Source organism: Equus asinus, chromosome 8, assembly GCF_041296235.1.
Source record: "Equus asinus isolate D_3611 breed Donkey chromosome 8, EquAss-T2T_v2, whole genome shotgun sequence".
Classification (NCBI taxonomy): domain Eukaryota; kingdom Metazoa; phylum Chordata; class Mammalia; order Perissodactyla; family Equidae; genus Equus; species Equus asinus.
Window position 1 is genome coordinate 52,040,583 of NC_091797.1, and position 27,912 is coordinate 52,068,494.

Sequence of the window (27,912 nt, forward strand, 5' to 3'; positions counted from 1 at the left end):
GCCGCCGGGGCGGGGGCGGGGCGGGGCCGGGGCGGGGCCGGGGGCGGAGACGGGACGCGCCGTCCTAGCCCGTGGCCGCCGCCGGGACGCCGGAGCCAGCTGCAGGCGGCCGGGCGCGCGAGAGGTAGGCTCCACAGGGCGCGGAGAGGGTGCCGGTGAGAAATGGGACGATTGGCTAGGCGTGATCCTGTGATAGGATTCCAGAATGGGCATCCTAACAAGCGCGGACGGCCCAGCCGTCTGCGCCCTGAAATGGCGTTCAGGGAGCAGAGCGGGAACTGGAAATCACAAAGTCCGGCCGGCCGTGACCTTTCTGAGTCCATGATTTAAAGTGACCCCGAAGTATTTTTTGTATCAGTGATTTTTTTAATTTTTTTTTAAAGATTTTATTTTTTCCTTTTTCTCCCCAAAGCCCCCCAGTACATAGTTGTATATTCTTAGTTGTGGGTCCTTCTAGTTGTGGCATGTGGGACGCCGCCTCAGCATGGCTCGATGAGCGGTCCCATGTCCGCGCCCAGGACTCGAACCGACGAACCACTGGGCCGCCTGCAGCGGAGCGTGCGAACTTAACCACTCGGCCACGGGGCCAGCTCCCTGTATCAGTGATTTTTTAAGAAAAGAGAAATCATTGCCATAATAGTGAGTGATGCCCTGGGGGCGCGTTAGGGGGGGCGGGGACACGGACTGGTGTGCTGTAAATATTGTCTTGCTCCGTGGTGGTTACACAGGTGTATGCATGTGTAAAAACTCACTGAGCCATGCTCTTACAATTTGTGCACTTTAGGGAAGTTATTCTTTAATTTAGCGAAATTTAAAAATAAACCTAAAGCTGAAACATGTTTTTCTTTTTTTTTTTTTAAGTGAGGGAGGAAACTAGACTTGAGAGTCCAAGGAGGACTTCTGTGACGGCACTGGCGCATCTGCTGTTTCCGTACGTGGGTGGGATTGATTGTGGAATTGGCCTTTCCTGATTCTTATAATTTGCACTTTTATCTTGTTGTGGAGAGAAACTTTTTATTTCTCCAGGAAAGGACGTAGACAAGGACCCGTTGAGAAGCTATTGGAACAGCTAAGGACTAATTTATATTCGTGATGTTAAGTTGTATTTCAAGTTTGTGTGAAAGGGATAGAGTTGTACAATTCCAGGTTGCCATGGCTCTATGATAAAATTATGCTTCTCTTTTGTTTTAAGTAGAGAACTGCTTTATGAAGGCTCAAGCTTAGGTTCCAAAGTTTCTGGCTGAAAAGGGAGATGGGAAAAGTGCAACTTTCTTTTGCTTTTGTATATACAATAAAATCAGATACTTCCTCTTGACTTCTCAGAAAACTGAGTCACCTCCTGATGTCAGGGCCTTGAAAAAGCCATTTATCAACAAATGTTTGCTGAGAAGTGAATTTATGGTCCCAATTCCAAGGGAGGTACCTTCTCCTTAAATCCCAGGCACACTGAAGCCAAACTTTTTAATAAAGGGAACTTTACCTGAAATACCTGCTTTTATGCGATGTTTTTCTATTCTCATGGAAAAATCATTAAATTAGACCCTCCAATAATAGCATGCTACTATAATCCAAACTAAATTAGTTTCACTAATGATTCAAAAGGAATATTAGAATTATTGTGTTATACACAATAGTTGGTGGTCTAGAGATTAAGATTCAGAGCTCTCACTGCCTAGGTTCATTCCGGTCAGAGAACCACCCCACCGGTCTGTCGGTTATCATACTGTAGTGATTTCGTGTTGCTGTGATGCTGAAAGCTAAGCCACCAGTATTTCAGACACCAGCAGGGTCACCCACTGTGGACAAGTTTCAGTGGAGCTTCCAGACTAAGACCAACTAGGAAGAAGGACCTGGCCACCCACTTCTGAAAAAGTTGGCCATGCAAACTATGACTATCGGCAGAGCATTGTCTGATATAGCACTGGAAGTTGAGAGGATGGTGCAAAAAAGACCAGGCAGGGTTCCACTCTGATGTACACAGGGTCGCTAGGAGTGAGAATCTACGTGAGGACACTAACAACAACAAATTGTCCTTAATATTGCAAAGTTGACATTGAAAGGACAGGTATTTTCCTCATACCTTTAGATAGATTTGCAGTTATGTTTACGTGTCCTTTTGTTTTTCATTTCCCTTTGTGTGCATTTTCCCATGCAAAAAAAGAAGTTATTAGAAAATTATTTGAAAATACAAACTTATGGAGTGGAGATAGGCTATTGGACCCATGCATCTTCTTTTGCTCCCTCCTGAAACCCCACCAAAATGACAACAGGATTTTTTAAGGCATAAACCAGTAGGATAGGGAGGACAGGAGAGGAGATAAAAGCAATAAAATTTTGAAATCTGGAAAGCAGCTGGACAAGCAGTAAAGGATTTTTCCAACTGAAGAAAGATAAATTCTAAACTAGCAATGGGGAAAGCGAGTGAGCGACCCTGTTTGCATTATAGAATCCCCAAATGCTCAGGAATTAGCAGCACCAGATAGCTGGAGGTAGGGGGAAGGGTGTGGCTGAAACTAGGAGGATTGCTTGAAATTCTGATTCAGCAAAGACTCAATCTCCAGATCCCTTTCTCACTCCCTGTGACCAAGTATCTGCCCCTTGCCACACGGGCAGACTTCTGGGGGTTTATTCCCTGGAGAGGGCAAAGCAAAGAATCTCTGGACTGGGAAGACACAGTACATAGTTGAGGATGGGGGTACCATACTGAAAATATGGGGATTAATTGAACACAGGTGAAATGAATGCTGGGAGCCTCTCTCCCACTTCTACCCTTCTTTTCTCTTGGGAGTATAAAATCATGGCTCCAAGGGCTTGATCCTTGCAACAGGGATTAGAAAGTCTGGAAAGTCTGACCAGTCCACAGAAAATAAAGATAATGACATCTAGGTTTCCAAATGAAATCCATCATTCTACAGGGAAGCTTACAGTCAATAAGCCCCATCCACATACTTAAACCTCTAATCAGCTTTTTGGTGCCTACTCTTAAATATGAACAGATAATAAGTATTGCTATGCATTTGAGGAAAGCCACTAGAGTGAAAGATAGAAGACAAAACAAAAGATAAAACAAACCAGCAGAAAAAGCAACTCATAAGTAACAGACTATCCGGATAAATAAGAGAAAATATTGTATCCCTTCTATCCATGAAATAATAACAAATAATATAAAAACAGAACATCAGAAACAAAAAAGAGTGCTTGAAAATTAAAGACTTGATAGCAGAAAAGAAAATCTAAATAGAAAGGTAAAGATAAGGTGAAATAAAAATTAAGATGGTCTCAGAAAATAGGGCAAAAAGATGAAGAAATAGAAAATAGGAAAAAAATGAGAAATTTACAATACTAGGTCAGAAGAGTCTACAACCAAATAAAAGGGGTCCCAGAAAAAGAAACAAAAAAAAGAAGGATGTAAATTGCCATCTGAATAATTCAAGATTTTTTTCCAGATTGAAGCATATGAGCTTCCAGATTAAAAGAACTTGAAAATAGACCCAAAATAAGGCATAGAATTATGAAATTGCAAAAACTAGGGGCCAAGAAAATATTTGAGAGAGAAAAAAATATTGGCCATATGGAAAGTATCATGATCAGAATGGCTTTGAACTTAAGTGATAACTCTGGATGCTAGAAGACAGTGGAATGATTCCTTCAAAATTGTGAGAGAAAATGGTTTCTAACCAAAAATTCTATACCCAGCAAAACTACGCATCAAGCCTGGGGAATAGTATGAAGATGTTTTATACATGCAAAGTTGCAAAAACATTTTCTCCCGTGCACCCTCTCTCAGAAAGCTGCTGGAGATTGTGCTTTACCAGTAGAAGGGTGGTAACCAATCAGATGAAGGAAACTTGGTGATTCATCAAAAGATAAGGAAATATCCAGGATGATGATCAAGAGAGATCCTAGAATGCTAGCTGTGCACCAGGAGTAGAAAGCATGCAGGTCAGAAGGCTGCAGGAGAGTCTTCTCCAAGAAGGTGGTGTTGATAGAATATCTGATAACTGAAGAGGTGGTGAGTGTATTGGTAGGAGGTTGGGACAATTGGCAGAGCTGAGAATTAGTAACAAGTACATAGAAATTTTATAAATGAAAAAGCAAGACAGTTATTCACTACAGAGTAAAAAAGTTGTACAGAAAAGGAAAGTAAGCATAGAATACTATGTGGCTTAGCTGTGACTTGTTACCTAGTCATAATAATGTGTACTCCAAATATTTAGTAAAAAATATGCTATGTCTATATTGAAAGGATAGGAAAAATGAGAAGGTGATATGTGTGTGTGTGTGTGTGTGTGTGTGTGTGTTTTGGAAAGTTGAAAGAGAGCTAAGTGCTTATCTTCTGTAGATGCTACCTAGAAATGAAAAATCAAGAAGAAACAAAATAAGCATGCTATTTGGAGATAGATTTCAAGACTCAATTAAAAGAGTTAAGATGGTTGCCTCTCTTATTGAGAATGGAGACTGCTATTTTCATAACTCTGTTGAACTCTTTAAATTGTGTGCATTATAACATTAATAAAAAATGAGAAATAAACATTAAAAGAAATTTTTTAAATTAAAAAGTGAAATGCTAGAAAAATTTTTAAGCTTACAAAAGTTATGAAGTGTGGAATGGCTGTTTATTTTCTTGTCCTCTCTGTTTTTTGTTGTTGTTGTTAACTTAAATCAAACCCTTTTACTCTAATGTTAAGATATAATTCAATTTATTTAAACATCTTTCCTAATGTGTAATATGAGGTATGCTTCTACCATCAGACTCAAGAAAAGTAATTTTTTGTATGGCTTTTCCTTGGATGTTGAAATATTTTTAAAAAGCCATACTGCTGATGATAATAGGTTTTTATTTCATTCATCAATAGAATTGCAATGCCCTTAAATGACAACATTGCTAATATTTTCCCTTTAGGCATTGAAGACATCTGCTTGTGAGGCAAAGGTGTCTATGAAACTATGGATGGGACGAGAACTGTACTTGATATTAAAGAGTACCCTGATAGTGAGGTACAGAAAAACCGAGTACTAACTCTGGAAGAATGGCAAGAAAAATGGGTGACCGGCAAAACTGTATTTCATCAAGAACAAGGACATCAGTAAGAAATGTTTGGTATATACCAGAGAAATGCTCTATCAGAAACTGACTTTGGAAATAGAAATAATAATATGGTACACATTATTTGATTTTAAGATGTACATTTTTAGTTTTTCACATTTTAACATCTCTGAAATCAGAAAGCATCTATGGCATGTCATAAGTTAACTGGCAATGTTATCTCTTCTCATGGAGAATAATGGTGTGACTTGCAATCGAAGGCATCTTAGATTTATGAAATATGTTCTTTTTTTAAACCCGTGTAGCATCTATGTATCAGTCATGCATATTTATATATATGGCAGGTGCTCAAGTGACATTAATGCTTATATCTCTTTATACTGAAAAATGGTGGTATTCTGACTTTGCTTTCCAATAGCATGTGTTCAAATAAAGTGTTATCTGTATGGTAGAAGAAGAGAAGTTAAGAGAAATTAATAAGTGAGCTAGGATGTTGACCAACATATTCGTAGTAGTAGTAGGCTTCGAAGCAGCAAGAATAATTGATGGGCCAGTGCTGAGTAAAGTGATCATGACAGACGTTCCTTGTTCCAGACAGCCACCTCGACTTCCCAAAGGACATTATTTTTATTACACTTGCACAACATGTGGTAGTTCGGGTATCATCCCAGAACTATTGTATGTGTTATCTCTGTCGTGTAGATGGCCTTGGAAGAGCCACATCTTTACAGAGGGAATTAACTACAAGAATTAAACTTTTCAGAGCTATTTCTGAGAGCTGAGTACACATTCAGAGACCTTACTATAAAAGGAAGATTAAAAATTCAGTGGATCCAGAGGCTCCCCCACATCACACACACACACACACACACACACACACACACACACACACACACATATACATTTGGGAAATTAATAAAGAATTTTCAAAACATATCAACCACAGAAAAAAATAATTTTTAATTACTAATCAGAAAAGCTCCAGGTTTAAGTCAGATTGACCACTTACTAGTTATGTGACTGAGTAAGTTTCTTGACCTTCCTGTTTTTTCATATGTAAACTGGAGATTATAATAATTAATGTTATCTACTTTGTAAAGATGTTAGGAAAATTAAGTGAGATAATGCATGAAAAGTATGCAGCATCATACAAGTGTCGTCCTTTCCTCTGTGCATTGGGCTAATTAAAACAAAGAATATTTTTTTCCTCCCCAGGCTATTAAAGAAGCATTTGGATGCTTTTCTTAAAGGCGAGAGTGGACTGAAGGTGTTTTTTCCTCTTTGTGGAAAAGCAGTTGAGATGAAATGGTACGAGCAGATAAGCATTAACACACTTTCTTTTTTTGATGATAAATACCTTGAGTAAATGTTTAACAGGATATAGGTTAAAAAATTCCATTCTCAGGAAATGCACAAGGATTCCTTCTTTTTGTAGACAATTACTAATGGGTTCATAGAGATAATATTATCAAATAGTAAGACACAGCAGAAACAGATGTGACCTAGTATTTCTGTATTTAGTTTCTAATAAAAGAATTAGTTTGGAACCAATAGTGGTGGGGGGACCATTCTACCACCCTTCCCTCTTAAATCTCCTACATGTTTGTGCACAGTTTAGTTTTTGTAGGTGGTTTAGGAATTTAGCTAAGTTAATTTTAGATAGTTTAAGTCGAGATGGACAGAAAAATTCAAAATGAATTACAAGTTTTTAGCAAGACAGTGTGTCTAGACCACGGTTCAGCTCAACTCTCCTCGCCCAGTATGAGCACATAGGAGTTTTTGTTTTCATGAATCATTGTTATAAAGCCAGTGATGAAGAAAGTATTTCTTGTGAGTAATTCTCTGTGAAGAGAATTCATCTTAATTAACAAGCTACTATTCCTACGAGTTACACTAAAGTCACAAGCCTGGCAATCCTTTCTATACAGAAGTCTGTTTGTAATGATAATATACAGACACTATCGTACATGCCAAGACATCCCTTAATTTATAAGCTTGAATGTTAAGAACTTTGATCATTAAGCAGGAAAAGAAAAAGAAAAATATATATGGAAAAAGATTAGTAAATGAAAACTTAGTAACTTCAAAATGCTCTGTTCCCTATAGAAATATAGGTGGCCAACCCACGGAATACGTATGCATTTGGAGTAGAAATGCGGGCATGTTTGCAGCCAGCCCACACTGTCTCAACTTGTAGGTGAGAGAATTTGTGAAATGGCTGCTATAGCGTAAGAGTCTAGTGTGGCCATGAAATTGAGAACATTTAAACTATATTGGTAGACTTATATAGACCCTTACCAACTCACTGAACCAGAAGAAAGAGTTACTTTGGAAACTACGTGCAAGAAAAACATAAATGGATTGTCTTATTGCCATGTCATAAGTGCTAACAATTCAGCTGTAGCAGAGGTTTTGAGACAAGATTAGGAAATGGTATGATGAAACAGCCAATTAAATGGGATCGTTGAATATTTTGGGTCTGAGGTCATTTGTAATAAACATACCAGAACTAAGCCATGGTAATTGCATGTAAGTTATTATATTAGAGGGTTTTTCACTTATGTAACTAATTTGTGTATTGAGGTCTATACAGATAGCAGATGTGAATAGATAAACTATGAGCTGAGGCCCAAAAGCATTAAAATAAAATGTTTAAGACATTTTCGTAGATTTTTTTTTTAAGGGCAATATATTCCACTATAATCCAGCCTACGCCAGTCTGTAGTAGGCTATGCTTCATTTTTCCATATGTTGAATGGAAAGGAAAATCCACGAAGCTTGTTGGGATGATGTTTTTGTTTATATTTTGTAATTTCAAAAAAATATGAAGAATACAAAAATATATTCCCTGTGTGTTAACTTACAAATTTCCTAGGAAATATGAAAGGCAAGTTATTAGTATGTTTATTTTCGAATTATAAATAGCTCATGCTGTGCCCACATTGAAAGTGTGTAGTCTTGTGTGGGAAATAGGTACAGTCAGTTCTGCTGTCCTTCTTGTTTTGAAAGTGCAAATTTCATTTCTAACTCCATTGATATATGAGGGAACAATTTGAGCATCACGTGAATTTCACATTTGCTTCTGTGTGATTTCATCTGCGAGAAACATGAGGTGAAACCAGAAAGCTATGCCCAGCTGAACTAAGCCATGTGAGAATAGACAAAACGCACCCATGTGCACACCTCAGACATCTCTCTGATACCTCAGTTCACCCTATCAGCTGTCAGCCACTCCCATCCACAGCTGGTCTGAGAAGTTTCCATTTGATTTTCAGTAATCCTCCTGCCATCACTTCACAGTAACTTGAAAGCTACAGCCCTTCCAATGCCCACTGCTACCAGTAAACTTCAGGTCTTTCTCGAGATAAAGTGCCACATCATAGCATTTATATTATTTCGTAACCATTTAACATGTGTAAAACAGTGCTGCCATTAGGTTTCTGTCTTTTTCCTTTTTTTTGAGGAAGATTAGCCCTGAGCTAACATCTGCTACCAATCCTCCTCTTTTTGCTGAGGAAGACTGGCCCTGAGCTAACATCCGTGCCCATCTTCCTCTACTTTATATATGGGACACCCACCACAGCATGGCTTGCCAAGCGGTGCCATGTCCACACCCAGGATCCGAATCCGTGAACTCAGGCCCCCGAAGCGGAATGTGCGCACTTAACCGCTGGGCCACCGGGCAGGCCCCTCTTTTTCCTTTGAAGGTGACACTGATGAAGTTTTTTAACATTGTGCCACATCCTCCATTTTCCCCATGAACCTTGTGGTTTTTCATTGCATGATTTTGCATAGTGTGGTGATTTTTAGGGAGGCATATGTTGCATTATAGCAGAACTGATTGTGTTTATTTCATTTGACATAAAATCACTACTGATACTGTGCCTAGGTATTTGTGCCATTAGTATTGTTTTCTCTGGAGTCCAAGATCCCAAGACTGTGAATTCTGTAACTATAAAGCTTGCCAGAAAAACACTGGTTATTTGCACATGGTAATAAAATAAATTTCTGCCTAGCATTTATGGTAAATAAATGGAAATTATGAGGTTATTATAGAAATAGATGCTAATGTTCTAGAGCTGTGCACTCCAATGTAGTAGCTGCTAGCCACACGTGGCTATTTAAACATAAACTAAATCACACTAGCCACATCTCCAGTACTCAGCAGCCAGTGTGGTTAGTGTCTGCTGGATTGGACAGCACGGACACACACACTTCCATATCCCATAAAGTTTTTTTTTTGTTTTTTTTTTTAATTAAGTTAATGATAGGTTACAATCTTGTGAAATTTCAGTTGTACATTAATGTTTGTCATTCGTGTTGTAGGTGCACCACTTCACCCTGCGTGCCCACCCCCACCCCACCTTTCCCCTGGTATCCACTAAACTGTTCTCTTAGTCCACATTTTTAAATTCCTCATATGAGTGGAGTCATACGCAGATTATCCTTCTCTAGCTGGCTTATTTCACTTAATGTAATTCTCTCAAGGTCCATCCATGTTATTGCAAATGGAATGATTTTGTTCTGTTTTGCAGCTGAGTAGTATTCCATTGTATATATGTACCACATCTTCTTTATCCATTCGTCTGTTGCTGGGCACTTAGGTTGCTTCCATGTCTTGGCTATTGTAAATAATGCTGCAATGAACATTGGGGTACATAGGACTTTTGGGATTGCTGACTTCAAGCTCTTTGGATAGATACCCAGTAGTGGGATGGCTGGATCGTATGGTAGTTCTATTTTTAATTTTTTGAGGAATCTCCATACTGTTTTCCATAGTGGCTGCACCAGTTTGCATTCCCACCAGCAGTGTATGAGGGTTCCTTTTTCTCCACAACCTCTCCAACATTTGTTACTATTAGTTTTAGATATTTTTGTCATTCTAATGGGTGTAAGGTGATATCTTAGTGTAGTTTTGATTTGCATTTCCCTGATGATCAGCAATGATGAGCATCTTTTCATGTGCCTATTGGCCATCCATATATCATCTTTGGAGAAATGTCTGTTCATGTCTCCAGCCCATTTTTTGATTGGGTTGTTTGATTTTTTTGTTGTTGAGTTGTGAGAGTTCTTTATATATTATGGATATTAAGCCTTTGTCAGATATATGACTTGCAAATATTTTTTCCAAGTTAGTGGGTTGTTTTTTTGTTTCAATCCTGTTTTCATTTGCCTTGAAGAAGCTCTTTAGTCTGATGAAGTCCCATTTGTTTTCCATATCCCATAAAGTTTTAATGGACAGAGCTGATTTAGAGAAATTGAAAAACATTTCTAATCTGTACGAAGCTTTTCAATTAGAAATGCTTCTAATCAAATCTATTTGTAGTAAATCAACATTTTAAGGTTTAATTCCGCAATTTTTAAAAATTTTTCCTAAGGTCATAGAAATCAGTTTTTCAGAATCCCATATAACATAAGGTTTGAGAATATATAGATCCATTTTCTATGGATCTACATATGAAACCCTTTCTATGAAACCCTGTGAACCTGAATTCATATAACTCCCTTAAAATTAAGGAAAATGTATGCTTATTGGGGTATAGCCTTTTATTTCGTACTGTATTTGAAATAAAAATTAAGTGTAAATATATGATTTTATGCAGGTTTGCAGACCGAGGACACAGTGTGGTTGGCGTGGAAATCAGTGAACTTGGGATACGGGAATTTTTCACAGAGCAGAATCTTTCTTATTCAGAAGAACCAATCATAGAAATTCCTGGAGCCAAAGTATTCAAGGTTTGTTTTGTTTTTGGTAAGTAATTATTTCCATATGCCCACAAAAACAGGTTTTTCTCAGCGTGAGTAAGCAGGAATACTATACGAGTGTCAGATGACACCCTTTATCACACAGATTCACCTAGACATTATATAGTATAAGAACCAGGGGTTAAAAAGGTAGATGAAAGATGCTGATAGCTAGATATGGACAAATGTATATATAAGCACTGAGGTCTGAAAGCCCATCTGTATTCATGTTTTAGGTTTGGGTTTGGTTGATTTTTTTGTTTATGAACAGGAATTTCTGAGAACCTGTCTTGGGCCACACCCTGCATAAGACATTGAAGAGATAAAAACACAGTCCCTGCCCTAAAGCATCTCTTAGCTTAGGAGAGAAGGGAAACACCGAGAAAGCTGTTTGTCATACATGGAACTAAGTGTAATGACATAGGATATGAAGGGAACAGAGAGGAGAGTTACTTAACTCAGCCTGGGGGTGCTTCCTGAAGCATGGGACAGACAGGGGCTCAGGTTCGTGGTCTCAGATGCCCTGTGAAGCTGGTACTTCATCCTGCACAGTAAGGTTTTAAGTGGGAACATGACATGGCCAGATTTTCTTTGGAGACAAACCACCCTTGTGTCCTCAATGGAAGTACATTTGAAGGAAAGCAGCCTCCTGGCAGAGAGACCAAATAGGAGGCTGCGAGCAGTGGTCCAGGAAAGAGATCTTGAGGCCTGCTTGAGGAGATGATAGGGACATTTAGAGAAACGGGTAGATTAAAGCAATGTTGAAGATGTCAAACTGGGAGGATTTAGTGATTAAGTGAGTGGGGATAGGGGAACAATGAGTTCACAATTCCACTCAGATGACTGGTTGGATGGTAGAGAATAAAGGAGAAGCAAGTTGAAAAGCAGAGAAAAAAGAGTTTTGTTTCGGAGATGATGAGATAAACAGACCTGTGGAATGGCAAAGATATAGCTGGTAAATGGTTTTCTGTACTCTGAAGCACAGGGCAGCATTTGGGCTGGAAATGATAGGTCTGGGAGTTGTCTTCATCCTATGATCAGAACCATCCAGTGGAACTGCTTCACCAACTTGGGTAATAATGTGGAAATAATGACCACCCAAATGAGAACACGAGGAGGCTATTTATTCAGAGGGAGTCAGCCACTTGCGTTTGGCAGAGGCTCAAAAGCAGGCCTGGGAGAGGGAAAGCTAAATTTATTGTGAAAAAAATGCTAAGGCTTCAGGCATGCCCCGATCAGAGGCTGTTGGCATGGGGAACCTGGGGGCAGGCTATCTAGAGGGGGGCATCCTACGTGATGGGTTTGGGAATCGAATTTGGCTTTCTCTGGTTGGTCTTGAGTAGGAAGGGAGCAAGGGTGGTAAAAATTTGGGAGGCTGGCGGTTATTGACCACATGATCACTGCAGAGGCTGTGGTTTGGTTTGGTTTCCCAGGCTGGTTGCTGAAGGGTTTATGGCTCCGAGACATGGATGGTCTGGCCATTTTGTGTTTGTACATTCAGTCCCTCACAAACTACTCTCTTTTCTAAATATTGAAATTAATTGTTCAGGTCAGTAGGAGGCTTGCTGGTACTTGATTTTACAGCTTCCTCCCTCCTCCCACCCTGTTCATCGTCTGAGAAGCCCAGGAGTTTACTGCGTCCTCAGAGGCTAGTCCTGCTTCCAGACTCCTCTCAGAGCCATGGTTCTCAGCCCTGGTGGCACGTTTGAAATCATCTGTGGATCTTTTAAAATTCCCAATGCTAAGGCTAATTAAATCAGAATCTCCAGGGGTGGGCCCCGGCCTCAGTGCTATTGATCTCCCTGGTGATTCCAATCTGCAGCCAAAGTGAAGATTCACTGGCTGTTCTCTCCGCTTCCAGGCCCACCCCTCTCTGAGCTGACTCTTAACAGGGCTTCCAGAGTGGTCTTCAAAGACCCTCCCTCCACCATTTGTAAACCTCTGACGGCGTCTCGTTTCAGAATAAAATCCAACAGTTTCATGTCCTGACAGACCTTGGCTACCTCGCCCTTCACCGTCGTCCCTACATCACAGAGTCTATGCCACATTACTCCCCCTGGAATGCACCCCAGCCCAGCCCCCTGTGATGTTAGCAGATGCATCCAGACACCCTTTTAGAGGCCGCCTCTTGCTTGGCCTCTCCCAGTGCTCCCAGGCCATGCTGTGCTTGGTCCTCTGTGTTCCCATGGTTCTCGGGCACATAACCAGAACGGGACAGGCCATTCTGTATTGTAATGTTTCTCTGTACTCATGCATGTCTCCTCCACCAGGCTGTCCTCATGTGGTTAGAGACTGTGTCAAGTTCACACCCACTATCTGGAAGCTGGGATAGTCCTGTCCACGAGGTGCTCCAGAAATAAATGCCCATTAGCCGAGGAATGAAAGGGAGAAAAGGGAGAGTCAGCATGTGTACTTTTCATGAATAACTTTTCAAATATTGGACTTTTCTATCTCAGCCTGCCTGGTGATTGACCTGTGTACTTACCTTTAGCAGAGTCAGAATCTCAGGACTCTGCTAAGGTAAACACTGCTAAAATTTAACAAGCTCTGAAATGAATAATAGCTAACTGATCTTCAGGATTAACCTCTCTATAATTTTCCTCTTTGAGTTAATCCAGAAGAACCCTATAAAATTAAAATATGAGAAAGCATACTGAGTAAAATGTGACTACACCTATGTACTTTCCAATTCAAATATCATTCACCATACAGGTTAAAAAAAGAAAAAAAGATGTTGTTAAAAAAATTATTTTCAGTAAAATTTTATTATCTGAAGTAAAATTATGTTCTTGATGTTTAATTACACATTCTCTCTCCACTACCTTCGCTTTGTCCCTCTTTCCTTGACCATTCAAGTGTCTCCTAATTCAATAGAATTTTTTTTCTTGAATTTTTCATTACAGAGTTCTTCAGGGAACATTTCGTTGTACTGTTGCAACATTTTTGATCTTCCCAGGTAGGACTGAATACTACCTCTGCACTTTGAAAAACTCCAGTGCTTGCTAGGCAGTGCTGGGGTGGGGAGAGGGTCTCTTCATCACTCCTGTCTACTTACGGTAGTGGCCATGGAGCACTGATCTGAGTCTCTATTCTACAGTTATTTTTACTACAGCCTACGTATCTGTACACTTGCTATCTTTGTCCTTGGATAGCTTCCAAACTGTGGAAAACATTACTAGGACCCTAGGCAGGTAGGGAAAAGGAAGGGAGAGCAAGAGGGCGTCTTCCCCTTCACGCCTGGCTCTGTAACAGAAATGAATTTCAAGGTGCGGAGGGAGGCGAGATCTCATCTCTGGAAAGTCTCCAATACCTTTTCCAAAGGCTGGGGGCAGAGTTGTCACAAACTGTCCTTTGTTCCCCTTTTGTGCTCCCAAGTCAGAGCAGAAGGGGGAGGCTGCTGCCACCAGCTCTAAAACTAGGAGGAATGGACAGCTCCTCATACCCGCATCGACACATCTCTATGGACTCTGAGGAAGAATGGACGTGAGATCTCAATTCCTGACAGCTGCTGAAGTACCAGCATATGCCACGGGCAACACTGTTTGTCTTGATAAAGATTTTATTTTTCTTACATAAAGTGTTTTCTTTTTTCTTTTTCTTTTTGGTAGAACAAATATTGGCAAATTTGACAGGATTTGGGATAGAGGAGCATTAGTCGCTGTGAATCCAGGTGATCGCAAACGGTTAGTAATTTGGTTTCTTTAATTATGCTGGGGTTTTTTTTTTTTGTAGCCTTCTCAATATAGTATGCTGTACTTTTTCTGAGTTCCGGATAATTAGCTAGACTTTTACTAGTTTGAAAAAAGCTTATTGTACTTGGGATTAAAAGACCTAAATCTAATACCATCTTTGTCTAAAAATAATAGGATTTGGCGTTAGGGACCTGAGTACAAGGCTTGTGGCTCCGTCACTTCTGAGCTCTGTTGCCTTGATGGAGGTACCCAACTTCTCTACGTCTCAGTTTACTCTTCTGCAAAATTGTAGTATGTTTATTAATACCACCATCACCACCTGCACTGATCTTATCAGGTACTACAGTAACAACACTTGTGGGGCAGCTGCCATGTGCCAGGCATTGTTTGAAATACTTTATGTAGACCAAGACATTTAATCCACAGAACAACCCTGTGATACATAGGCTATCATTATTCCCGTTATTACAGATGAGGCAACTAAGGCCAAAGAAATTAATTTACTTATCCAAAGTTAGGCAGCAAGTACATGAGAGAATTGAGATTCAAACCCAGGGAGTTTGGCTTCAAAGTCCACGCTCATGATCCCCACCTTAGGCTACTTCAAAGGGTTTTTGTGGGAATTAAAAGAAATGACATGTGGAAAGTGCCTTGTCAACTCTAAATAAATGTTTAAATAGTAGCTGCTATAATATTAAGGCTGTCGTTATTGACATTTTTTGTGACCAAGCTTATGCTTGTACCCAGCCTTATTAGAAAATAAAATTAAAATATGTGAAAGCATACTGAGTAAAAGGTGACTACACCTATGTACTTTCCAATTCAAATATCATTCACCTTCTTACTTGGATATAGCACATAAATATTGAATTATTTAGTTGTAGGGAGGCAGATTCTTTCACACATGGGACAAAAGGTTGGAATCAGTGAAACAAAATTTTTATTTTAAAAAATTAACTGTTTCATGAGTAAGGCTTATTGCCAAACCTAATCTTTTTTAATGAGACCATGCCACGTCTTCTTCATACATGTTTTCCTTCAGTAATAATTCATGTTCCTGTTTTCCCTTCTCTTTCTGTCACCACTCCTCCTTTATCTCTTTTCTGGAGCCCTCACCTTCCTCACGTGCCTGGAAGTCCTCATTCCCTAAGGGACCATCCTCAGCCTTTTCTTTTCTCTCTTATTCTTGCTCCTTTAATGGTCGCTTCAGTTCTCCCGGGACTTTCATTCGCTTATTCCACAAATGCCTATTAAGTTCCTACATTGTTCTAAATACTCTGTCAGATGTTGGGGAAATAACTGAATAAATCATACATGAGATTTGCCCTGATCATTTTTATATTTCCAGCTCTGTTCTTTCTCCCAAACATCCCCATCACATTTCCAGCATCTGCTTTGCATTTCCATTGTAACATCAGTTTCCTTTATCAACTCGAAATATCACCTGAGACCTCTTTGTGTCCATAAAACACCACGTTTGTCAGCTAAACTTCCTTCTGCCAAACGTCTAACTTTGGAGGTGTTTCCCACTCTCTAAGGATGCTCAAAGGCCCAGAGGGAGGTTAGTCCCTCTGGGCGTTTGCTTTGCATGGTCAGAATCCACAAGGCAATCGGGACCAAACTGGAAGTCACAAAGCTCACTGTGAGGGCAGACAGCGTACACTGTGTTCAGTTATTTCCCTACCAGCTGGCATAGCATATATTTAGCATATAGTAGGAGCTTAATAAAAATTTGTTGAATGAATGAAGCAAGCTGGAATCAGAGCAAGGGAAATACGCTGTTTCCTGCCAGCCACCACCAACTCCTGTGTCCTAGATATAGAGGCCATCTAGGTGGCCTTGGAGCTGTTTAATTCATGGTTAGCAAAGACTAGTGAGGCCCCTCCTGGAACTCTTTTTTCTTTTTTTAAAAGATTGGCACCTGAGCTAACATCTATTGTGAATCTTCCTTTTTTTTTTCCATCTTCTTCTCCTCAAAGCCCCCCAGTACATAGTTGTATATTCTAGTTGTGAGTGCCTCTGGTTGTGCTATGCCCCAGCATGGCCTGATGAGCGGTGCCATGTCCGCGCCCAAGATCCGAACCTGTGAAACCCTGGACCGCCGAAGCAGAGCGTGTGAACTCAATCTCTTGGCCACTGGTCCGGCCCTCTGGAATTCTTGTTTAGGGAATCCACTTCTATCATGGCCACAGACCCTATGTCCTCCCTAGTTTTCCCACTTTCTTTCCTTCCCTCCCAGCCATGTGTATCTGTGGGGTCACAGCCCCAACCACACCTGAGAACATGTTGGCCTTTGTTACCAAAATAACTACTTATTTAGAGCCAATATCTTAGTACTGGTACTTAGTTTGTTGGTACTGTATCTCAGTCCTATCGTTAGTATTGAGTGTCTTTCTGCTTGCATTGCCCATGGGCAAGTACTGGTGCGTTTTCTGCTATGACTCTCGGGTCTCTTGTCTAATGTAAGTTGGTGGGGCACACTGCCCTCATTTTTCTGAATTTTTTGAAACTGGTTGAGAGACAAAGTCCATATGCCAAGAGGAATGAAGTCTGTCAGTCCTGGGAAACTCTGCTAAACTAGTCGGACTGATCACCTTCACCCAGACACCAAGTTCCTTCTTCCTTCTTAAGAACAAGAGTCAGGAAGTTAAGAAGTAAAGGTTTCTGCTCAAAAGGTTGCTTTGGTCTGGTTCCTTTGCTTGCAAGGAAGAGCGACTCATCAAGGCCAGCTCTGTTCGGGGAGTTTATGTCAAGGATGCTGATACCCTGAATTTTTGCCTATTTGTTCGTTTTTTCTCTCTCCAACTAAGTGGAGGAAAGAGATCATGTTTGTACCTCTTCCACATGCCCCTGGAGGGGACCCACTCACCCAGGATATTTGTTCAACTGCAGCATCGCAGCCCCACAGCAGACCAACTGAGTCTGCCTGGGGATGGAGCTCAAGCATCTTTCCTTTCGTCAGGTGCTTAGGTGATTTTGATACCCAGCTAGTCTAGGAACTACTGCCCCAGAGCATGTGGAAGCATGGCAGTCCTTCAGAAAGGATGTCTTCAAAGTCAGTAGGCCTCTGAGTACCACGTCAGGCTGCAAGAGCCTCTGCTCGTCTTTGTGTGATGTCTTCTGGTCTGATGGCCTCTGGAAGCAGGCCTCGTTTTGGTTCCCGTCTTTACTATTTCCCAGCTTAGACAGGTGACATAGTTTGCTGAACCCATTTTTGGCTTTTAGAATGAGAATCAGCTTTATGGGGTTGTTGGGAGGATTAAACTCAGTAATATAGATGAAAGTAAATGCTGGTTTCCCTCCCTGCCTCTTGCCCCCTGCCAGCCTCGCCTTTGTCAAAAAATGTAACACAAACTTTCTGTGCTCTTTTCAGCTATGTGGATATAATGCTGTCCCTGACTAGAAAAGGGTTTCACTACCTTTTGGCTGTTCTTTCTTATGACCCAACTAAACATGCAGGTAAAGTCCTTTTTCATTTTCTAGTTGCTTCATTTCCTGATTTAATGCTATGACATGGATAGCATTATTTTCTCCTAATTTATCTCATACGAAGTATACTGCCTATAAACATGAAGATAAGTCTACTTTTGGATAATGGAAACTACCAACATTTTTTTCTCTTCCCACTTGATAGCATGTTTTTCTTGTATTCCATTCCTATTTTGTTTACCCTTCACAGCTCAAACTGTAAAAGAGAGGGGGCCCTGTATAAACAAGGAATCTCATGAGCCCTGGCTTAGGAGGAAGAAAGATTTGGTTATCCTGCACTGGATATAGCATATTTGTCATCCATGGTGTTGGGGATGTGTTGGGCAGATGCCTATGAATTCACACAAATATACCCTCATAGGATGATAGGGTGAGAAGTGAACCTGGGGGATAGAGGGTGTGCAGGAAAATCTCTAAATTACTTGTTGCTGTTTTTTAATTTCTGAAATTTTATAGTTGATTGCATTCTTTTATAAAAAGTGATGTTTTCTTCTGGACTCATTTTGATGCGTTTGAACATTAAAGTTTAACCTTTGTCCTGGCTGAACATTAATTTTCGGGAAGAAGTGAAAAGCAAATGCGTAGACTTTTAATTTGTAAAAATCCCTTTTTGATTTTTAATTGAGCTTTCTAAAAGTGCTGTTTTTTATAAATATTTACATATGTTAGTATTTTTTTCCTGTTTGAATAAATTGGATTTTAAAACTCATTAAAAGATGAGACTTAGGGTCTGTAATTAAGTCTGGGACAATCAAATGGAAATAGAAATTAATGAAGATAGACATCCGCTTTGATAATCTGATTTAAATTCCATTCCTGAACAAGGAAGCTTAAGGGAGAGCCTGTGGGAAGAAAACACAGCGGGCTCTGTCTGGTAGTGGAGGCTTAGAAGACTGCTCTAGAAAGGGCAGAAGCTAAGTTTCCTTTAAAGTAAATGGCCCACAGCAAAGTGGGAAGAGTGTATAGAATATGGGTGAGCGCAGGAGTCCTAGAAAATCAATACCCTAGAAGTTGAAGGAAACCCCAAGGGAATTTGTTAATGAACTCCATTCTGATTTCAGTGTTCCCAAATCCAACGGCTGGCTCAGCCATCTCATCTAAGCTGGAGATGGGCACCTCACATTGCCAGTCCCCGCATAAACCAGACTTTGGTATGAGATGTGCAGAAGAAGCAGAAGAAGCTGTATATCCTCACCCATTTAGCTAATTAAATTGTGTTGGAATAAGTATACCTAGGTCATTGGAAATAAGCCGAGAAATGGGCAGAGAATTTATTGCTCTTTAGAATTAGATCTATAGAAATTATTCTTCACTCTGTTTCTCTTTTACCTAGGCCCGCCATTTTTTGTTTCGGATGCTGAAGTTAAAAGACTATTTGGTAAGTTATGGACGTGCTGTAACTTTTTAAATAAAGTCAACAGTTAACTGTTTTGAGTTGTTAGCAAACTATTAGTATCTAGAAGTATATAAAATTGAAAAGTCAGAAACCATTTTATTGAAGATGATTTTATCCTAGAAAAGGGACCAACCTCTGTAATGTGCCTTTTTAACTTAGTGTTATGCTTATGTTAAAGACATTTAAATTCTTCTAGAGAGGTGATGTGTTTATTTGAGTTCTTAGGAGTTATGAGTGATAGTGACAATTCAGAGTTCGGGTAATTTTCCCTCAGCATTTCCATATTTTCATTAAGAAGAAAAGAAAAGTCTTCAGTACACACTATTTTAAAATCATTTGATGTGTTTTTAGAACTCCTGCTTGCATTCTTTATAACATTTTAACTTATTACCCTTTCTTCTTGTTTCAGATTCAGTGTGCAATATTCGTTGTCTAGAGAAAGTTGATGCTTTGGAAGAACGCCATAAAAGTTGGGGAATTGACTACTTGGTTGAAACGTTATATCTATTTACAGAAAAGTAAATGAGACCTAAATAAAAGCAAGTAATATCAATGTGTTTTTGAACAATGGAAAATTATGCTAAGGCATGAAAATATAATGGATGACTTTTGAAAAGAATTGTTCACAAATCACATCACAGATCTTGCTCAAAAATCTTTAGAAAAAAACACATACTAAAATGTTAAATGTTAAATATACTAAAATGTTAAATACCTATGTCTTCTACTCAGAGATTGCAATCATTTTTTACAATCAGAATGCACTACTTGTATAATTAAAAATAAAGGAGAAACGCAAGGTATATAACTTAAAGAAATGCAATAGAGGGGCCGGCCCCGTGGCCGAGTGGTTAAGTTCGTGCACTCCACTTCAGCAGCCCAGGGTTTCGCAGGTTCGGATCCTGGGCGCAGACCTAGCACTGCTCATCAAGCCATGCTGAGGTGGCGCCCCACATAGCAGAGCCACAACTAGATATACAACTATGTACTCGGGGGCTTTGGGGAGAAGAAGAAGAAAAAGAAGAGAAAAAAAAAGATTGGCAACAGATGTTAGCACAAGTGCAAATCTTTAAAAAAAAAAAAAGAAATGTAATAGACATAGGAAAAGTGCCATTCTTTAGGAAATTTAGAATCATTGGAGAACTGTAACACTTTTTCATTTTCTTTCAAGGTAAAAGATAGTGGTCCAAGAAATTATATAAAATACTAGTTTTTACTATAAACCCTCGTGTTATACTTAATCCTAGCACTCCTTTTAACATTTTTTCTCCTATAATTTTATTTGTAACAGAATCAAGAAACCAATTTAATAATTAATCAAATAAACTATCCTATATGGAACAAAATATTTTTCTCAAACTGTAAAAATAAATTTAAAAAAAGGTTTTTTCCTGATTTGGCAGTTTTTTGTTTCTATTGATTTAATCTTGTTTGAATGGTAAAGTTTTATGCAATGCAATGTACTTAGAGCTGGATTCATGACTGTTCATTATGAAAGTTTAGATTCAAAACTTCTCAGTTTTGGGGCCAGCCTGGTGGTGCAATGGTTAAGTTCACATGTTCTGCTTCAGCGGCCTGGGGTTCACCAGTTCGGATCCCGGGTGTCGACCTACGCACCACTTGTCAAGCCATGCTGTGGCAGGCGTCCCACATATAAAGTAGAGGAAGATGGACACAGATCTTAGCTCAGGGCCAGACTTCCTCAGGACTAATCTTCCTCAAAAAAACAACAACTCAGTTTTCCTTTAACAATTACATTTTGTTAAATCAGACTTCCCTCTCTAACTGCACTACCTAATACCTAAGTGATTAGTTCATGTTAATAGGATGGTGTGTATTTTAAAAAATAAGTTACTTAATTGTGTGTGTGTGCTGGATTAAAGGGCGTTGATGGAGAAGTTCGTAGACCCCTTTAATATCAATGAAAGCTATTGATACCCTCCCCAGAGATATGTCATAAGCAGAATACTGTGAAAACTTCCATAGGGTTCAGAGTTGTTGACCTTCCCACCTCGTCCACCCCCATTTAGGAGCTGCCGCCCTACACGCTCTCTGGCACTGGTCTTATTCTAGTATACTTGTAAGGCTATTAATTTGGAGCCCCTCCCTGCTCACAACAGTTCCTGCATCTCTGAGACCTACCCCTGGTCCATAGTGTGGGCTTACACCTCCGTAGCCATTTGAATGGACAACTGACCTGAGCTGGACCAATGCAATTCTCTTCACAGTTAGAATGGGGGCGGGAAAAACAACTTAGCCACTTAGAGTGGGTGAAACTGTAGCAAGTGAACCCAGGAACTGTGGGGCAGCCACACTCCACTATGCAGATCTGAGAAATAGAGAATGCTGATCTGCAGAAAGAGCAGCAGAGATGAAAGCTGGAGAGAGCCCCAGGTGTTCGGGGTTTCCGTTTTCATCCTTCGTGAAGCCCAGCTGCCCTGGAGAGAGCACCCTGTGTGCCTGTGAGATAGACCTCTTATCTCTTTCTCTGGCTGGAGTTAGTTTCTGTAACTTGTGCCTAAAGAATTAAATGAGATATCCTTATGTAGTTGATCTTTTACATACTGCATATCCTCCTTGGGGAAATACCTTTCAAAAAGTCTCAAGATGGAGGATATACTACATATACATCATTTTTAGAGCAATTGAATTATGTTCAGAATCTTCCAAAAATGCCTTTTATTTAACCTTGTAATACAAATAATAGATTACCTGAGCCTCTGGGCCCTGCACACAGTGATTTAGGAAATGCCTTGCCCTGCTTGAACATCAGGCATGTGTGCACCAGCATATGCACCCTTAATGTTTTCAGTGGCTGGACGAAACAAGAGGAGTATGTCATAGTCTATTTAGGTGAGTGTGAAAGGAAAAATACAAAGGAATACAACCGAAGCTTTAACACCTACCTCTGAGGAGCTGGCGGTTCTCTAAAGGGTTAAGGGTATGGGGACCTCAGAAGGTGGCCCGAAAGATGTACCTTGTGAGAGATACTGTCAGATGAAAGGGGATTCCCCAGGCAGAAGAATGAAGTGACAATTAGAAATCTCACCCATAGAGAAATTAGTCCCAGTTTTTCCCACTCACAACTGTAGTGCACACCTCTCACTGTTTTATTTTAATAAGAGTGTGATACAGATGTGTGTTTGTGTGTATATATATATAGCACACACTCTTTAAAGATCTTTCCTTTAAAAAAAGATTTCTACTTAGAGCTTTTAAAAAACCAAAATTGTCCTTAATCCTTACTGCTCTGACTTCCCATTGCTTCTTATCTGATCTGCTTTCTTTCTTATAAAACATTATATTGGAAGTTCACTGAAGTGGCTAAGTTGATGCAGCGAGGATAGAATTTCATACAAGGACATTAAGCACAGTGACTCTGCTGGTTTGTGGCAAATAATCATGGTCCAGCTTCATTTATTATGTGCTTTATGTGTAGCTTTAATGTGTAGTTTAATTTTAACTGAAAATATATGCCTGAAAATCCGTGATCCCTACCAGTAGGTATTAATAGAAATTTGTTTCAATATTAGTGTTAACTCTCAAGGGCAGGTAGAAAGAGAATAATCAAGGGAAGCATTTAGAAATCAAATACGCCACAAGATATTAACATTTATTTATATTTAAGTAATAATAAAATAGTACTTTCTCATTGAAAATCGAGGAAGTATAGGAAATTCTAAAGGAGAAAAAACAAAGGCAGCCAAATCCTTTAACTAGAGATGTTTACCATTAAAATGGTGATTTGTTTTCTTATCTTTTTTGTCTGCTCACACACGTATATTGTTGTAAAGTTGAGATCATAATATGGATATTGGATCTCTACTATCTTCTCTAGTATTTCATCAGCCCGTTCTCATGTCACTAAATGTTTTTTTTAAAAAAAGATTTTGTAATAGCTGCATAATGTTCTGTCACATCGCAGTACCATAATTATTTAATCTTTCCCTGTTATTAGAGTCATTCAACAAATGTAAGTACTCTTGAAAGTGCTAGGAGATAAGCATTCACTGATGATTGAAGACAAGAGTTCTGTTCTGAGGAATTGTAGGTGCTAATGGCAGAGACCAAACACTGAATGTTACTGTTTAGTGTAGTAAGACTGCATTAGGGATACACACAGGTCAACGAATAAGTGGCCACTTAAACCATGAATAAATGAGGAAGACATTGCTCAGGGAAAGCAGGTAGGAAGAGAAGAGAAAAAGACCAAAGATGGCGCCCTGAGAAACACTCCAATTTTTCAAATTTGAGAAACATTAAAATCTCCAAATTCCCATTTCCACCCATACAGCTCCAGCTCATTTTTCTGTAGGTGCTCAAAACATTCAAGGCCGAACCACTCTTCCCCTCCCCGCCAAACCCCTCACCCTTGGGAAGCCGAGCACATTGAGTGTGAGTTACGAAATTAGATGGTGGTCAGAGGGGGCGCTGGAAGACAGGATGTTCCTGGGGGAGAACAAAGCTGGAGCTGTCACCAGCGCTCAGTTCAGAGTCCAAGGAACCACACAGGCAATACGAAATTCACCTGGTGAGGAGGTGCCCTGAAGCTGGTCTGAAACTCAAAACCGACCAACCCAGGAGGGATTCAAGTTGGCAAAGGTAGCACATTTTCGCTCTCGTGGGCTCCCAAGCCCATACTAAAGCGCCTACTGTTTTTACTTCTCCTTTGAAAGGTGGCGCCTCTCCTCCCTAACAGAGATTCTATTCCAAATGGCTTGCTCCTCTGCCTTTCTCTCAGGCCATTGTCAGGTACGGTCTGGGATGTAACTGCATCATTGCACTTGTTCTGGGACTCCTTCTAAACTGCACAGATGTGGCGTATCTTGCCACACTTGCAAAGCCAGGAGCTGCCTGCCTCAGCACTCCCTCCCTCCCCAGATTCGCAGCCTGCTCCCCTGCACTGCCTCTTCCCTGCTGTAACCATCCTAAGCTGGGTCCCCATTTTCCCTCCTCTGCCCCACGGTCCTTTGCACATACGTCACCCACTGACCACAAGTTCTATTCTTCAAGCCCTCTGCCCTCACAACCCTCAGGGCTCATTCTAGGTGGAAGCAGGAAGAGATGGCTATGCTATTCAGGACCTTCTAAGTGAGGAGTATTAGAGGAATCACAGTGGAAATCATGGAGTCTCTGCCATGGGGAGGAAAGATTCATCACAGGAAACTTACAGTGTTAGAGTCAGAGTCAGGGCATTTCTTCTGTTAATCAATGTGTGCATATATGTGACAAAGATTATACTCTACAAAGTATTTGAGAAACCTATCAGCATTGACTCTAGAGATGAGCAAAATGCTTAGCCTGATTCCTGGATAAATGCTACTTTCCTAACAACTCTTCTTATAAATACCAGAGAAGCATCAAAAAAAAAGGTATAACGTTTGAGTTCGCTGCCTGGAAGTAGTATCCTTTTAAGTATTCATTCATTCATTGATTCATCCATTTAAAAAACATTTGTTAGGCTCCTACTGTGTATCAGGCATGTGCCAGACGCTGGGGATATGGTATCAAAGAAAACCAGACGTGGTTCCTGCTCTCCTGGAACTTAGTTTATCTCTTCAGAGACAGGAGCAAAAGAAAGAGGAGATGCAGATAAAGAGCAATTTTAAGGGGCTGGCCCCTTGGCCGAGTGGTTACATTCGCGAGCTCCGATGCAGGCGGCCCAGTGTTTCGTTAGTTCGAATCCTGAGCGCGGACGTGGCACTGCTCATCAGACCACGCTGAGGCAGCATTCCACATGCCACAACTAGAAGAACCCACAACGAAGAATACACAACTATGTACCGGGGGGCTTTGGGGAGAAAAAGGAAAAAATAAAATCTTTAAAAAAAAAAAAAGAGCAATTTTAAGAATGGATAAAAAGAGAAATAGAACTTCATATACTTGGTAAAGTAGAAAAAGGACAAGAGCAAAGAGAGGACTGGATTGACAGGAATGCTGGAACAGAATCTGTGTTTAATTCCACATGGAGGCAGCAAACATGAAAAAAATGATTGCTAAGGATGCCCAGCTAGAATGTGGGGATCCTCAATTGTGAAAGACTCAAACCCACATGCTTTTAGTTCTGAGGCTTTGTGTAATTGAAAAAACCACAGCTCCCAATCAAATGCCACGAAGTTCTATTTCCATACTTCAAACTTACCAATTAGAGTCTTGACAGCAAATCATTAGGGTGGATTGTCTATGTATGTGCCACAGCACTTTCTAGAGCCATTGTGCTGCCTAACTACCAAGCGGTAGAATGATTACGGCGAAATTCTTAAATATCTCAGGTTTATTGCGGTTTTTTCTGGTATACCTCCCCAAACACCTTCTGGCTCTTGGTGCAGTACTACCGGGTGCCCTGCGGGGGCAGCAAAGGATCAAGAAGAAGAAAGTAAGATTATCTGGGAGCAGAGCAAGGTTGCTGAGCCCTGCAGTTGCTCTCCTGGGAGTCACACCCAGGCTGGCAGAATGTCACTGAAGGGTCTAAGTTCCGCCACCGTCAGCAATGAGTTGAGGTCTTTGGATCCATTTTAAAACATTGCTGGAGCAGAGACAAATTAGAAACAAGTCAAAGATCAATTAGTTTGGAAAGCACCTTGAGAAGGCAATATATCATAGCACAGACTTGTTTCAGATCTGTCCTCCTCCGTGTGAAAGCCACCAGCTGCATGTGGTTACTGAACACTTGAAATGGGACTAGTGTGACAGGATGTCTGTGAGCATAAAACACTAGCTTTTACTTAGCACTAAAAAAAAACCCTCAATAATTTTTATAGTGATTACATGTCAAAATGATAATATTTTGGGTTAAATAAAATATTCAATTAAATTAATTTCACTAGTTTCTTTTTACTTTCTAAAATGTGGCTACTAGAAAATTTAATGTTAATAATGTGGCTTTCATTATATTTCTATTAGACAATACTATTCCAAAAGTATTCCATTTTTGGTGTCTTGAATCTATTTCTTGATTTAAAGATTACTTTAGAAAGTAATTTCTATTTTTTTCTTTTTAATATTTTTTTTTTTGAGGAAGATTAGCCCTGAGCTAACATCTGCTGCCAATCCTCCTCTTTTTTTTTGCTGAGGAAGACTGGCCCTGAGCTAACATCCCTGCCCATCTTCCTCTACTTTATACGTGGGATGCCTACCACAGCATGGCCTGCCAAGCGGTGCCACGTCTGCACCTGGGATCCGAAACAGTGAACCCTGGGCTGCTGAAGTGGAACATGCACACTTAATAGCTGCCCCACTAGGCTGGCCCAGTAATTTCTATTTGATATGACTTTAGTTGGCTATTTATTTGGAATGGAAATGCATTATAGTCTGAAATTATAATATTAAGTTGGTTATTATGTTCTACTACACAGATAATCTTTGAATTATGCAACACTTAACAAGAAAATGTTCTTTCTTGTCTTACATTAAAGCTCCCTCCAGAGGTTTTAATAGGGGATAAAAATTCCTTGTTGTCTCAGAAGTCTAGCAAACGAGAGGGTGAATGGTCATGGTAATGATCTCTAAATGAAGAGAAGTGATCTGACATGTGGTTTTATAAAGACAACGTTCATGTAAGACATTGGAGGGGAGGGGGAACTCCTAAAAACGAGAGATTGTAGTATTGCAATGGATTCCTGAGAGACATTGCGTTGTCTCCTGTTTGAAGATTTTCTAACATATGGTCGGTTCTCTTTTCTTTCAGTTTTGACTGAGGTTGGAAGAACTGAACTGGGTGCTGTTTGAAGGGAGTATTGCAGTACAGTGGTTCCCAAACTTGGCTGCACATTGTCATCATCTGGGGAGCTTTAAAAAACTCCAGATGCCCAGACCACACCCTGGACGAATTAAACCTTGGGATGAGACCCAGGTATTTACCATGGGCCAAGTTTGCCAAGTTTGAAAACCACTAGGATAGTTAAGAGTGTGGCTTCCAATCCCAGTCCTGTCAAATTCCTAGCCATGTGACCCTGGGCAAAATACTTAACCTCTGTGAATTCTATTGTAGAGAAGGGATGATGAAAGTAACATACCCTTAAAGGAGTGCCATGAGGTTTAAATAAGACAATCTATGGAAACCACTCAAAAGAGGGCAGGCATGGAGTAGGTTCTTTAGCAATTAGGAGTAGCAGCTTTCTTATTTCATATTAATTCCTCTGGAAGACATTCCCAGCCCTGGTTCCCCCATCTGACACTCATTCACCTGGTAGGTTTCTTGTATTGTTCTATAACATTCCTTCGTTCACACATGAATTCATTTTATAAGTATTCATTAAGCATCTACTTTAATACCAATGTGATAGAAGACACAAAAGAAGTACACACACCTGCCTCACCCCCTAGAAGTTTAACTTCCCTCGTGTGTCTGTGTTTTGCCAATCAGATCATAAGCATCACGAGCTATGAGACCATGTTTTATGCCCGGCCAGTCCTAGCACCCAGCACCCAGCTCTGCGAACTGGAAAGTGCAGGGCACCAGGGTTGGAAGACTGAGTTCTGGTTCTTGCATTGCCACTTAAGGGTAGGGAGCAACCCGCTTGTTTCCATGCACGACTGCTGTG

The 27,912-nt window shown here is 40.2% G+C and overlaps 1 protein-coding gene across 2 annotated transcripts; it reads left to right on the top strand.

The window, feature by feature from the left end:
• Positions 1–17: 17 nt before the first annotated feature.
• TPMT (thiopurine S-methyltransferase) lies at positions 18–20,457 on the top strand. 2 transcript variants are annotated; one of them, XM_044773182.2, is made up of 10 exons: positions 28–124; positions 862–931; positions 4,904–5,087; positions 6,263–6,355; positions 10,651–10,783; positions 13,696–13,748; positions 14,401–14,475; positions 17,858–17,943; positions 19,307–19,351; positions 19,779–20,457. In XM_044773182.2, the coding sequence occupies exons 3-10, from the start codon at positions 4,948–4,950 to the stop codon at positions 19,889–19,891; spliced, it is 738 nt and encodes a 245-aa protein (XP_044629117.1). In that variant the 5' UTR covers positions 28–124; positions 862–931; positions 4,904–4,947; the 3' UTR covers positions 19,892–20,457. The 2 variants fall into 2 exon arrangements, with proteins under 2 accessions (XP_044629119.1, XP_044629117.1); XM_044773184.2 differs by lacking the exon at positions 862–931 and having other exon boundaries at positions 18–124.
• Positions 20,458–27,912: the final 7,455 nt, after the last annotated feature.